General features: G+C 41.1%; 1 protein-coding gene across 1 annotated transcript in view; it reads right to left on the bottom strand.

Moving 5' to 3' along the window:
* NUDT3 (nudix hydrolase 3) overlaps positions 1–13,128 on the bottom strand; it is a 37,148-nt gene that overhangs the window by 11,808 nt on the left and 12,212 nt on the right. The window contains exon 2 of the mRNA XM_063297625.1: positions 2,605–2,715. Coding sequence (XP_063153695.1) covers positions 2,605–2,715 — 111 coding nt within the window. The remainder of the gene's footprint in view (positions 1–2,604; positions 2,716–13,128) is intronic.

Here is a 13,128-nt window from a genome sequence, read left to right as displayed (position 1 = left end):
TCTTCAGCCTTATAACGATCTCCTCAGCCACCTTCCCATTTCTCTGCTGCATGCCACTACTCTGTCCTTCTTGTTTTTGGTCCTGTTAGATTGGAGCAGCATATATTCCCCAATATATTCTTCACTTCTCCTTCCTTCTTCACCACTTCCACACACTTCTTTCCCCACATACCCTTTTTCTCTTTTTCACTGTCTCCACCTTCTTCACACTTATAATTGTTCATTCAAATTCCTTCCACAAAGGATTATATGCCTTTGTCTCAAACCAAATCTTCCTCAACCTAATCCCTACCCCAGACCTTGGAGAATGGTAGTAGTCCAGTCATCACAAAATGAGGGCTGAGAGTCACTGTTTGTGTCACTCTGCTCAAAACAAGCAGCTAATCTTAATGTTGGCAAAAATTAAGCTTCCTGGGTAGTTACGTCCTCAGGCTGTTATGATAGCCTGGCTGTGGAGTATCATGGTTTGGGGTTATTTTGCAGCCTCGAGATCCAGACAGCTTGCAATCACTGAGGAAACAATGGATTCTGGAATGTACCAGTATTTTCTACATGAGTATGTCCAGGTATCCGTCTGTGAACTGAAATAGAAGAAACTTTGGGTTTTAGAATGACCAAGGGTCCTGACCTTATTCCAATTCAGATGTGTCACAACCCAAAGCGAGCAAGTCCTTCAAGACAACCCTATCAACTAGCTGAAGTATTTCTGTAAAGAGAGATGGGCCAAAATACCTCCAAACACATATTCGGGACTGTTTAACAAATACAAGAAACACAGTTGAAGTCAGTGCTGCTAAAGGAGGTGCCATTAAATGATCTTTTGTAAGCTGCTCAGAGCCCATGGGAATTGAGAGAGACAGAAACCTCATCAAATAAATCGATCTGAAGCTTCACATACTTTTCCCAACAAAAACAGGACAAGTGTCAAAAACATGACACGGCATGCTGTTCTGGGGTGTTGTCCATTTAATCAGAATCTCTTTAACTATTATTAGGACTTAGAGGAAGCTGAAATCACCCGGTAGGCCACAATACTAGCAAACTATCACAAACTTTCACTACTGCACATGAAATTTCAGGAGGCAGATGTCTGTAAAGAACATTATATAGGACAAAGAATTAAAAAAGCGGCTTCTACAATATTATTCTGAATAGCCCATGATGGTTCTTAAACTTCAAATAAATGCACTGGTCAACTCAGTAATGGATCAGATAGATTTATAGCACTGGGGGGAAAATACTGTCTATTTGTGAGAAAACACAAATAATCTAACTGAAAAAAATGTATTCTAAACCGATAAATGAATATATTAGAGTTTTTACATAAATATGCTGAAATGTTTTGTTAATGGGTGATCCAACTGTTCTACCACAAATGATGCCTTTTAAAATAAATTTGGCCAAATACTATAGAGATGCAGTAAGAGATATTGCATAGGGCTTCCTTAGATTTGTTAACATGGGCCTAGCTTAGAAAGTAAATAAGGCAATATTTTTATTTGAAACTTGATTTAGCAATTCAGAAAATTTATTTATTTATTAGATTTATATAGCTGCCCACCTCACAAACATGACTCTGGGCAGCATACAATAAACAACCAGTTAAAAACAATTAAAACAACAGTTGAAACAGTTAAACATAAATAAATAAAACCGTGGGAGAATGGACCAGCATCCTACACATAGTATAACCAACTTATGAGATCACCAGTTTCTCTGGGATCCCCAGGCCTACTGAAAAAACCATGTTTCAGGGATTTCCTAAATGCCAGTAGGGTTGGGGCTAATCTCACCTTGTGGGAATGATGGTCCAAAGGGCAGGTGCCACAGCAGAAAAGGCCCACCTCCTGGATCCTGTCAGATGGAATTCTTTAGCGGATGGGACCCATAACATGCCCCTGCTGCTGGACCAATGGGATGAGCAGATGTAACGGGGAGAGGTGGTCCCTCAAATAACCTGGTCCCATGCCATGTAGTCTAATTCTTTTCAGATACAACCCAGTTTGATTCAAGGGACAAATCCAACTCTCAAGTTGGAAATCCAAATCTACTATCATTCAAAAGACAAAAATGACCATTATTTTTCTTATTTGATAGATTTAAAATTCTTTTTCAGGAATTAACCTTGTATGGGTTAATGATGATCATCAGATGCATAAAAAATTGACCCACATGTTTTTAAGGTTCTGTTAATGAAATCGCTGGTAATTTTTATTACTTCAGGGGACTAGATGAAAAATTGAGATAAATTTGAAGGGGATCACATCTGTAAATATCATGAATATGTTGAAGAGAGGAGGGCTTACATAAAAGCAAACTATTTTGTGAGCTTTCAAGATAAATGGACTTCCCTCTACCACATTTCTATAGACAACTGTTATGAAAACAATATACTTCATAGAGATAATTTCTCAACGGAAAAGTTTTAAATTCCACGCCACAGTTCATAACAACTATTACAAACATGTATACAAATTCTGCTGCTCATTAACAGGTATATAAAGAATACTATACTATTAATACATGGACAATTTTGAAAAATGAAAGGAACAAATAGGAAGAATGGACAACAACTTCCAATCCAAGCAGGATTTGAAGACATACCTCTTCACAAACTTCTCGCACAGCAGCCACACTAGGCTCCTCTTCAGGCTCCATTCCACCTCCAGGGACAATCCATCTGTCAGGATGACGACTACTGCTAACTAACAGCACCTATAAATAACAACAGAGCTTGTGTATATGTTTACACCTTAATTATGCAATTCTACAATTTCAGGATGTGATCCTGCTATGTAAAATTACTAGAAATAGTTTAGGGATAATTTTTCAATTCCTGAGAGTATTCTGATATTTTTTTCTAAAGTCCAGCTGTACTTGACTCCACTCTCTGTCTTTATTAAATGAAATTAAAGTGGATTGATTGAAATATACATCAAAAACAGGCAGGAACAGAAGCAGACAATCTACTCTATTAAGCCCTTTAAACACCAAACTTATTTGAAAATGGAAATATGCAAAAATTAAATTCCGTTTAAGAACCAGCTTTGAGATACGAAGCAGAACAGTTTTTACCGGAATGATTATATAAATGTTCACATGAAATAGAGAGATAACTGTCAACTTTGACAAACTTTTCCCCTCTACTTCTGCATACATGCACACCCTACTTCTCCCAAATGACTCAATGTAAGATGAAGCACAGAGCCTAACGATCACCAAAAAGCACATACACTATGGACAACTGTAACAGTAGCAAAGGGTGTAGTTATGAAACAAATCACATTTACAAATACTTTGTCACCAACCTTGGCAGCATTCATCTACGAGTATTCTTAAATTTTGCTTATAACAAAGGCCAAGCTGAATTCCAAGAAATCATACATATGCCACTGTTCTAAAGAATATGGCAGAAAGCATTAAAACTACTGAAACTGCCACCCTAACATATGAAGCTTACTGTGGAATGATCAGTGTGACTTTTACAAAGCTGTTTTATTCCACCATCTACTTATAATTTTCTGAAAGTGTCAACAGACATGTTGGATACCTTCTCCCAGGGATTTCTGCCTATCCAGGAAGACGTAGTAGGGAGGGCCTATTCAGTTTCCACCCTTGAAGGACTGTTTCTGTCAGGGGCCATGAGGCTTTTTTTCCACAAATCAGAAAATAGGTGGGGAAAAAAGCCTTTTCAAAAATAGATAAACTATATTTCAATTTCAATTTTTATTTAAGGCCCAAAGGCCCAAAATCAAGTCAGATATATTTTATTTATTTATTATTTTTCAAATTTCTATCACCGCCCATCTCTCCCAAAAAGGAGACTCTGGGCGGTTTACAATAAAATCACAATTAAAACATATAAATTACAATATAAATAGATCAATAAAAAAATAAAATAGATATAAAATATAAAATCCAAGCAGCACAAATCTTGTTTGTTGGGAAGAGATCTATGATACTAGCCACCCCCAAGATGAACTGGTGCCCCTCCCACCCCAAGCGAGGCGGCAGAACCAGGTTTTTAGGTTCTTCCGGAAGGCCAGGAGCAAATGGGCCTGTCTCACCTCCGGGGGCAGAATATTCCAGAGGGCGGGTGCCACTGCAGAGAAGGCCTGCCTCCTGGACCCCGCCAGGTAGAATTCCCTTACCGGCAGGGTTCGTAGCATGCCCTCTCTGCATGACCGGGTGGGGCGGGTCAATGTTAGGGGGATGAGGCGGTCCCTCAGGTAACCTGGCCCCATGCCATGTAGGGATTTAAAGGTGATAACCAACACCTTGAATTGGACCCAGAAGCAAACTGGTACCCAGTGCAGCTCGCGCAGCAGTGGTATCACATGTGCCGATCTTGGGGCACCAATAACTGCTCATGCGGCCACATTCTGGACCAGATGAAGCTTCCGGATACTCTTCAAGGGTAGCCCCATGTAGAGCGCATTACAATAGTCTATGTGGGAGATGACCAGGGCATGAGTTTTTGGCAGATTGCTAGGAAAGCCTTTGGCCCAGGAGAGATCAGAGAAGTCACACACCAGGCATTTCTATAAAAATAATTTTATTTACAGAAAGCAAAACATATTTAAAAGCTTCTGCATTCTTACAGGCTCTCAGTGAGAGCTGCTTAACTCTCTACATGCCTACACAGAAGGGAAACCGAAACTAAAACAAGTCCAGGCAAGTTCTTCCCCCCCCCCAGGTGCAAAAATTAACATCCAAAAAGGGGACAGTTAAATTCAACCTCTTCACCGGGCCAAAATGATTAGTTACCATAGTAACCTTAATCTGTAGTAGAAAACATTAACATGAGTGACTGTTCAGGATCCAGGAAAGGGAGTAACTGGTGCACAACACGAAGTTGCGCAAAGGCCCTTCTGGCCATGACTGCCACCTGCTCTTTGAGCAGGAGTCGTGAGTCCAGCAGGACCCCCAACTTACGCACTGGGTCTGAATGGGGCAGTGCAACCCCATCCAGAACTAAAGATGGTAACTTCCCGGATACAGAGGAGCCATCAACCCACAGCAATGAATATGATCTAAACTTGGCATTAGATAAAACAGTTTAAGAAATAAAATATTAATAAATATTACATAAAACACTTAAAACCCCAGCTCATTGATTTGTTATTAAAAACCTTGTTTTAATAGCCATACTTAAAAATCTGGCAACATCATTGTAAAGCAATACTTCTGCAAGCAAAATCTACTATGACACTTGCTTCAAAATTTTTTACTCAAAAGGAGGAAGATTTGTTCCTGCAGCAATGAAAAATTTTAATGCCAAAATTGTATCTCAAATTTTATATGGAGCTTCAATTTGGATCACATTTACTAATAATAACTTAGCACAATTGCAGGTGAAATTTTAAAGTTCTCTTTTAAGTGTCCCAAGCTGTGTTCCAAAGTCTGTTATTCTTTTGGAAACTGGGCAATGTCCTTTGAAAACAAAGGCTTAGTTAAGCACTATTAAATTTTGGTTGCAAGTATTTGTTTTTAAAAACAAGGAAGGATTGTTTCAGGAAATCCTAAATGAATCCTTTGTAGATATATGGTTTAAACAGATGGCTCAAAAGATTAGTCAAATTGGCATGGATCCCAATTATTTATTTTCCAGGGGTATGTCATCAGCATCTCATCTCATCAAACAAAGACTATGGGACAATTCAGAGCAGGAATTAATCGCTAAAGCCAAAGTACTGTGTTTACCTTTAACTTCTGGAATTAACTACAGATATCTATCTATCTATCTATCTATCTATCTATCTATCTATCTATCTATCAATCAAATTTGTCACCGCCCATCTCCTCCCATCAGAGGGACTCTGGGTGGTTTACAACAAAGGTAATCAATTAAAACAGTAAATATAAAATACCATTACAATATATAAAAATATAAATACCATTAATAAATAACTACAAAAACAGAAGTAAAAATAAAGTCCAAGTGGTGAGATCTAACACAGTTCATGTATGTGAGGAGCGTTCTAGGGTGCCAGCCATCCCCAAGCAGAGCTACTCCTTTCTCCGCCCCAAGCAAGATGGCAGGGCCAAGTCTTCAGGTTCCTCCAGAAGGCCAGGAGTGATGGGGCCAACCTCACCTCCAGGGGCAGTGTGTTCCACAGGGCAGGAGCTACTGCAGAGAAGGCCCGCTTCCTGGACCCCGCCAAACGAAATTCTCTCATAGACAGGGTCCGCAGCATGTCCTCTCTGCATGATCAGGTGGGACGTGTTGATGTAATGGGGAAGAGGCATCCCTCAGGTAACCTGGCCCCATGCCATGTAGAGCTTTAAAGGTGATAACCAACACCTTGAATTGGACCCGGAAGCAAACTGGTACCCGGTGCAGCTCACGTAGTAGAGGTATTGTGTGTGCCGATCTAGGGGCACCACAAATAACCTACGCGACTGCGTTTTGCACCAGCTGTAGCTTCCGGATACTCTTCAAGGGTAGCCCCATGTATAGTGCATTGCAACAGTCTACGTGGGAGATAACAAAGGCATGAGTGGCTGTTTGAAGGGCCTCCCGATCCAGGAAAGGGCATAACTGGCACATGACACGAAGTTGTGCAAAGGCTCTCCTGTCCATGACTGCCACCTGCTCTTCGAGCAGGAGCCACAAGTCCAGGAGGTCCCCCAGATTATGCACCAGGTCTGTCTGGGGCAGTGCAACCCCATCCAGAACCAAAGATGACAATTTCCCAGATACGGAAGAGCCATTAACCCACAGCCACTCCGTCTTACTAGGGTTCAGCTGAAGTCTGTTGCTCCCCATCCAGACCCCTACAGCCCCCAGGCACCAAGAGAGGGCAGTCACAGCATCACTTACTTCACCCAGGATGGAGATGTATAATTGGGTACCATCAGCATACTGATGACACCTCATCCCATGGTGACGGATGATCTCACCCAGTGGTTTCATATAGATGTTGAAAAGGAGTAGAGGACAGAACCCTGTGGCACCCCACAAAGAAGAGGCCGAGGGTCAGATCTCTCACTTCCTATCACTACCGATTGGGACCGACCCTGGAGGAAAGAGATGACCCAATGCAGGACCACGCCACCCACCCCAATTCCCTGAGCCGGCCAAAAAGGATACCATGGCCGATGGTATCGAAAACCGCTGAGAGGTCAAGAAGAGCAAGGATGGATGCACTGCCTCCATCCTGCCCCCACCAGAGGTCATCCATAAGTGCGACCAATGCTGTTTCTGTCCCATATCCAGGCCTGAAACCTGACTGAAAGGGGTCTAGATAATCCGTTTCATCCAGAACCCTCTGGAGCTGCAATGCCACCACTTTCCCAACCAGCTTCCCCAAAAAGGGAAGGTGGGAGACTGGACGAAAATTGTCCACAACAATAGGGTCCAGCGATAGTTTCTTGAGGAGGGGGTGTATCGACGCCTCCTTAAAGGCAGCCGGAAACACCCCCTCTTTCAAGGATTTGTTAACCATCACCTGGACCCAACCACGTCACCTCCTGAGCTGTTTTTTACCATCCAGGAGGGACATGGATCTAGGTGGCAAGTGATGGCATTTACAGTCCGGAGGATCCTGTCCGCTTCCTCAAGTCCAACAGGATCAAACTGTTCCCAGATAACTGGGCAAGTACGTTCCCCTGGTATCTCCCCAGGCCACGCCTCATGCTTAGAATCTAACTTGGAGCAGATCCGAGCAATTTTGTCCTGCAGATGCTCAGCAAATTCCTCTGCACAGCCCTGCAGGTGGGTCACTGAGCCCACCTTCCCCAAAAGAGATCGCGTAATTTTAAACAGGGCCGTCGGGCGGCATTCTGCAGACACAATAAGACCGGAGAAGTACTGACGCTTCGCCGCTCTTATCGCCACAAGTAAGGCCTTAATAGCAGATCTAATCTGTGTTCGGTCAGATTCGGCCCTTGTCTTCCTCCAGCGGCGCTCTAGGCACCTCTTAACCCTCTTCAGAACCCTCAGCTCCTCCGTAAACCAAGGGGAGTGTCAGGTTCGATGGGGCAAGAGAGGCCGCACAGGCACGATCCTGTCCAAGGCCCCAGCCACCTCCCTATTCCAGGCAGCAGCCAGGGCCTCTGCTGGACCATGCAGCAGATCCCCGGGTATAACCCCCAGCTCCCTCTGAAACCCTGCTGGGTCCATCAGTCGCTGGGGGTGGACCAATCAAATGTCCAGGCCAGATATATTTTTCAACTCACTAAATATTTGAGTAGCTTATACAGTCGTGGGGAAAAGTAAGTACACCCTCTTTGAGTTCTATGGTTTTACGTATCAGGACATAATAAAAATCATCTGGTCCTTAGCAGGTCTTAAAATTAGGTAAAGACAACATCAGATGAACAACAACACATGACATATTACACCATGCCATTATTTATTTTACAGAAATAAAGCCAAAATGGAGAAGCCATGTGTGAAAAAGTAAGTACACCCTTACTGCTTCCATACATATTAAGAGGCTAAGTAGCAGCCAGGTGCTGCTAATCAAATGCCCTTGATTACCAATCAAAGCGCCCTTGATTAATTGATCATCATCAAGTGTGACCACCTCTATAAAAGCCGAATTTTTAGGGCTGTGCTGGTCTCGAGCATTCAGGTGTTGTTAACACAATGCCAAAGAGTAAAGACATCAGCAATAACCTTAGAGAAGCAATTGTTGCTGCCCATCAGTCTGGGAAGGGTTATAAGGCCATTTCCAAACAATTTAAAGTCCATCACTCTACAGTGAGGACACCTAGTCACAAGTGGAAAACATTCAAGACAGTTGCCAATCTTCCCAGGAGTGGACTTCCCAGCAAATTCACCCCAAAGTCAGACCATGCAATGCTCAGAGAAATTGCAAAAAATCCAGGAGTTACATCTCAGACTCTGCAGGCCTCAGTTAGCATATTAAATGTTAAAGTTCATTACAGTACAATTAGAAAAAAGACTGTACAAGTATGGTTTGTTTGGAAGGGTTGCCAGGAGAAAGCCTCTTCTCTCTAAAAAGAACATGGCAGCATGGCTTAGGTTTGCAAAGTTGCATCTGAACAAATCGCAAGACTTCTGGAACAATGTCCTTTGGACAGATGAGACCAAAGTGGAGATGTTTGGCCATAATGCACAGCACCACACTTGGCGAAAACCAAACACAGCATATCAGCACAAACATCCCATACCAACTGTCAAGCACGGTGGTGGAAGGGTGATGATTTGGACTTGTTTTGCAGCCACAGGACCTGGGCACCTTTTCACTCATTGAGTTGACCATGAACTCCTCTGTATACCAAAGTATGATAGAGTCAAATGTAAGGCCATCTGTCCAACAGCTAAAGCTTGGCTGAAACTGGGTCATGCAACAGGATAATGATCCCAAGCACACCAGCAAATCTACAGTGGAATGGCTGAAAAAGAAAAGCTCTTGTCAAGTTAAATATTCGATCAAGGGTCATCTAACGGAGAGAATACCCACTCAGAAGGGGGTTAAGCAGGGCTGTGTTCTTGCCCCTCACCTTTTCAACCTCTTTCTGAACAATCTGGCTCACTCCCTTAGCTCAGTTAATGGTCATCCCCACCCCAGTCTTGGCAGTCTTCCCACAGCACTGTTACTTTATGCCAACAATACTATAGTCCTTTCTTGTTCGAGAGTGGGCTTACAAAGATACTTGGAGGCATTTTATAATTATTATCAACATAACTCACCATTAACTTCTCTAAATAAAAGGTAATAATATTTGCCAAAAGATGGCATTCGCTGAGATGGTTCATGGGTAGTACAGAAATTGAACAAGTTAAAACTTTTAAATATCTTGGCATTACATTTAGTTATAAACTTTCTTGGGTAGCTCATCGTAATAAGATAAATTCATTTGGCCAACTGTTCGGCTGCCCAGATTAAACAATTCTATTTTACAAGAGGTAATCAATTTGCACCTGCAGCAATTAGAATTTTTAAAGCCAAATCTCTCTCTCAAATACTATATGGTATTCCTATTTGGCTAAGAGTCTTTAACTCCAAAGTAGAGGGTATTCAGGCATCCTTTTTGAGGCAGCTTTTAGGGGCTCCTAATTGCGTCTCCTATCCCACAATTTGCTTAGAAACTGGTAAAAGCTTAATTGAAACTAAAGCTTGGATAATAACAATTAAATACTGGCTTAGAATTGTATTTAGAGCTGCTCCTCGAAGTCTGTTATCTTAAAAAAGAGAACTATACTTCACTTTGGACTCAACATATCATGTCCAAGCTCAGGCAAATCGGGATTGCAATTGAGGATTTATATCTCTTGGATGAAACCTATGTATTTAGTATTATTAAACAGAGATTTTTGGACTTAGAATATCATAAACTCAGACCAGCTCAACCTTGTGTCTGTTCACCTGCTACGCTTGGTATAGAAAATCATCTGGGCAAGATGGTGCATTATTTACATGATCTTGTGGTACCATCTCAGCATAGGGCCTTCTTTCTGGCCAGAGTAAACACTTTTCCTTTCGAGGTACTCTTCAGAAGGTACAAACACATTCCCAACCATGAGAGGCTCTGTCTCTGTGGCGGTCTGGATAGAATTAGTCACATCATTTTTGACTGCCACTTATTTGTCTCTCTTCGGCATGAATTACTCTTAAAACCTTTACAGAGTAAATAGTCGTTAAATGTTGTAGATACTGTATCATTTTGCCAATATCTGCTGAGTGATGCTGTATTTGAAACCACCCAAATTGTTGCCAAATTCCTAGAGGAAGTACTTAAAAGGAAATGTAACCAAATCTTTCAATGAGTATCGCTCTTTGTTACTCTGATATGCTAATGCCTTTTGTATTTTATTGCTTTTATAATGCCAATAAAGGTTTGATTGATAAACAAATGCCCACAAACCTAAATGAACTGAAGCAATGTTGTAAAGAAGAGTGGGCCAAAATTCCTCCACAGTAATGTGAGGGACTGATCATTCTGTATCAAGTCATACAGAAAACAATTACTTCGAGTTACTGCTGATAAAGGTGGTTCTACAAGCTACTGAATCATAGGGCGTACTTATTTTTTCACACATGGCTTCTCCATTTTGGCTTTATTTTTGTAAAATAAATAATGACACAGTGTAATATGTCATGTGTTGTTGTTCATCTGAGGTTGTCTTTACCTAATTTTAAGACCTGCTGTCAGGCTCCCCAATCAAATGTTCACAGAACATCTTATCAGACTCACATCCATCTTCCAGCAACCCATGTCAACTTGCGAGTTGACCAGTAGGCAGCAGGGAGGGGGAGCGTGGATGCAGTGGGAATCATCTTGTTTGGGCTAGCTGCTCCTTGCACCAAGGTCATCTAGGAAGAATCATTACAGCCAGATGCTCACACAAAAAGGAGGGGGCACATACCAAAGAGGGCAGTGGAGGGGAAGTTTGAAGTTACTGTGATTTTAAAATGTAGAAACACATGGGAAATTCTATTCGCAACTTTTTCTCTGTACTGAACGCTTCGCTTCATTAAATAGATTTATAAGCACAAGCTTATGAGTCATAATTGAGTGAATGCTCAAGTGTTCGAGTCATCACACCTGCTAAGGACCAGATGATTTTTACTATGTCCTGATACGTAAAACCATAGAACTCAGAGGGTGAACTTACTTTTTCCCATGACTGTATATAAGCAAATACAGAATAGACTTTTCAAAAGCCAGATTAAATGTGTTGCCATCAAGTATGCTAAAGGTGGATTTCAAAAAATTCCCATCACTCAAAGATTTTGTCCCTGTAGTGGTACTGATCCTGAAATGGATTATATTTTACTGTATTGTGAATTTTATAAGAGTCTTCGGCAGGAAGATAAACTATATATTTTAAGCCAGTCCTTAATACTAATATCACTTTCTCAAATTCTCAAAATAATTATTTTGGCAACCCCCCATGCCTGTTACAACCATAATTTCTCAAGGCAGAAAATCCAGAGTTTTGGGATTTTTTTTTTACTACTCAGATAATAAATAGACTAAATTATTGTGAAAAAGAGATGGAGTTCAATTATAGCATCAAAGACATGACAAGGTGCTGACTGTGGAACAGATTGCAAACTGTTCATGTATAAGTTCCTAGTTAAGCTAAAAAAGAAGCCAATCAGTTCCCACAATATGATCTTGAACATATACCCACCATTTTCAAGGAGAACATCAGGAAACGTTTTGAAGTCCTGAACCTCAATGATAGAGAAGCAGAGGAATTGTGGGATGAACTTAAAGAAGTCATTAAGGATGAATGTGAAAAGAGACTGCCGAAAACGAAGAACAGAAGATAGCAAACTGGATGTCAGAACAAACTGTGGAAATTGCCAAGAGAAGAAAATCCAAAGCCAAGAAAGACATAATTTTATGTCATAAAATGCTTTATTGTTTATTCGTTTAGTCACTTCCGACTCTTCGTGACTTCATGGACCAGCCCATGCCAGAGCTTCCTGTCGGTCGTCAACACCCCCAGCTCCCCCAGGGACGAGTCCGTCACCTCTAGAATATCATCCATCCATCTTGCCCTTGGTCGGCCCCTCTTCCTTTTGCCTTCCACTCTCCCTAGCATCAGCATCTTCTCCAGGGAAATGCTTTATAAAATTTCTAAATTTCAATTCCACAGGAGTCATAGATTCTGGATTTTGGACTCATTCTGTAAGTTAGCCCATTTGAGGTACCTTGGTTCAAAAATTGTTACCCTAAGATGCACCGCTTCGCCCAGTTAAAGGTTACACACAAACAGGAGATTTTTAGTAATATATAGAAAAACAACATGGAATGTATATGTTCAAAAATATGATACTGAATATCAGATATGAAGAAAATCTATCACATTTGTGCTCTGTATTTGTCAGCCCTCCACCCACAGGCATCCAGATGAATACTACTAAAGATGTCACACTGAACAATCTTTGGCCTGACCAAACAAGATAGTAGTTATGTTCACTATATTATCTCCTGAATTTAGCTAAGGTGGTATCCATTTTATACAGACCTAAACAGGATTGAGATATCTAAGCAACTGGAGTTTACAATTTTCATTCATTCATTCTGTACAGTAATTTTGAATATCACCAATTACTGAAATCTCTCAGTGTTTCACAATGAAAAATTTAAAATCAAGATATAAAAACAAACAAAAGAAGTAAAACTAACATCATCAATGAT

Source organism: Candoia aspera, chromosome 3, assembly GCF_035149785.1.
Source record: "Candoia aspera isolate rCanAsp1 chromosome 3, rCanAsp1.hap2, whole genome shotgun sequence".
In the NCBI taxonomy this organism is placed as follows: Eukaryota; Metazoa; Chordata; class Lepidosauria; order Squamata; family Boidae; genus Candoia; species Candoia aspera.
This window is presented reverse-complemented; position numbering and strand designations above follow the sequence as displayed.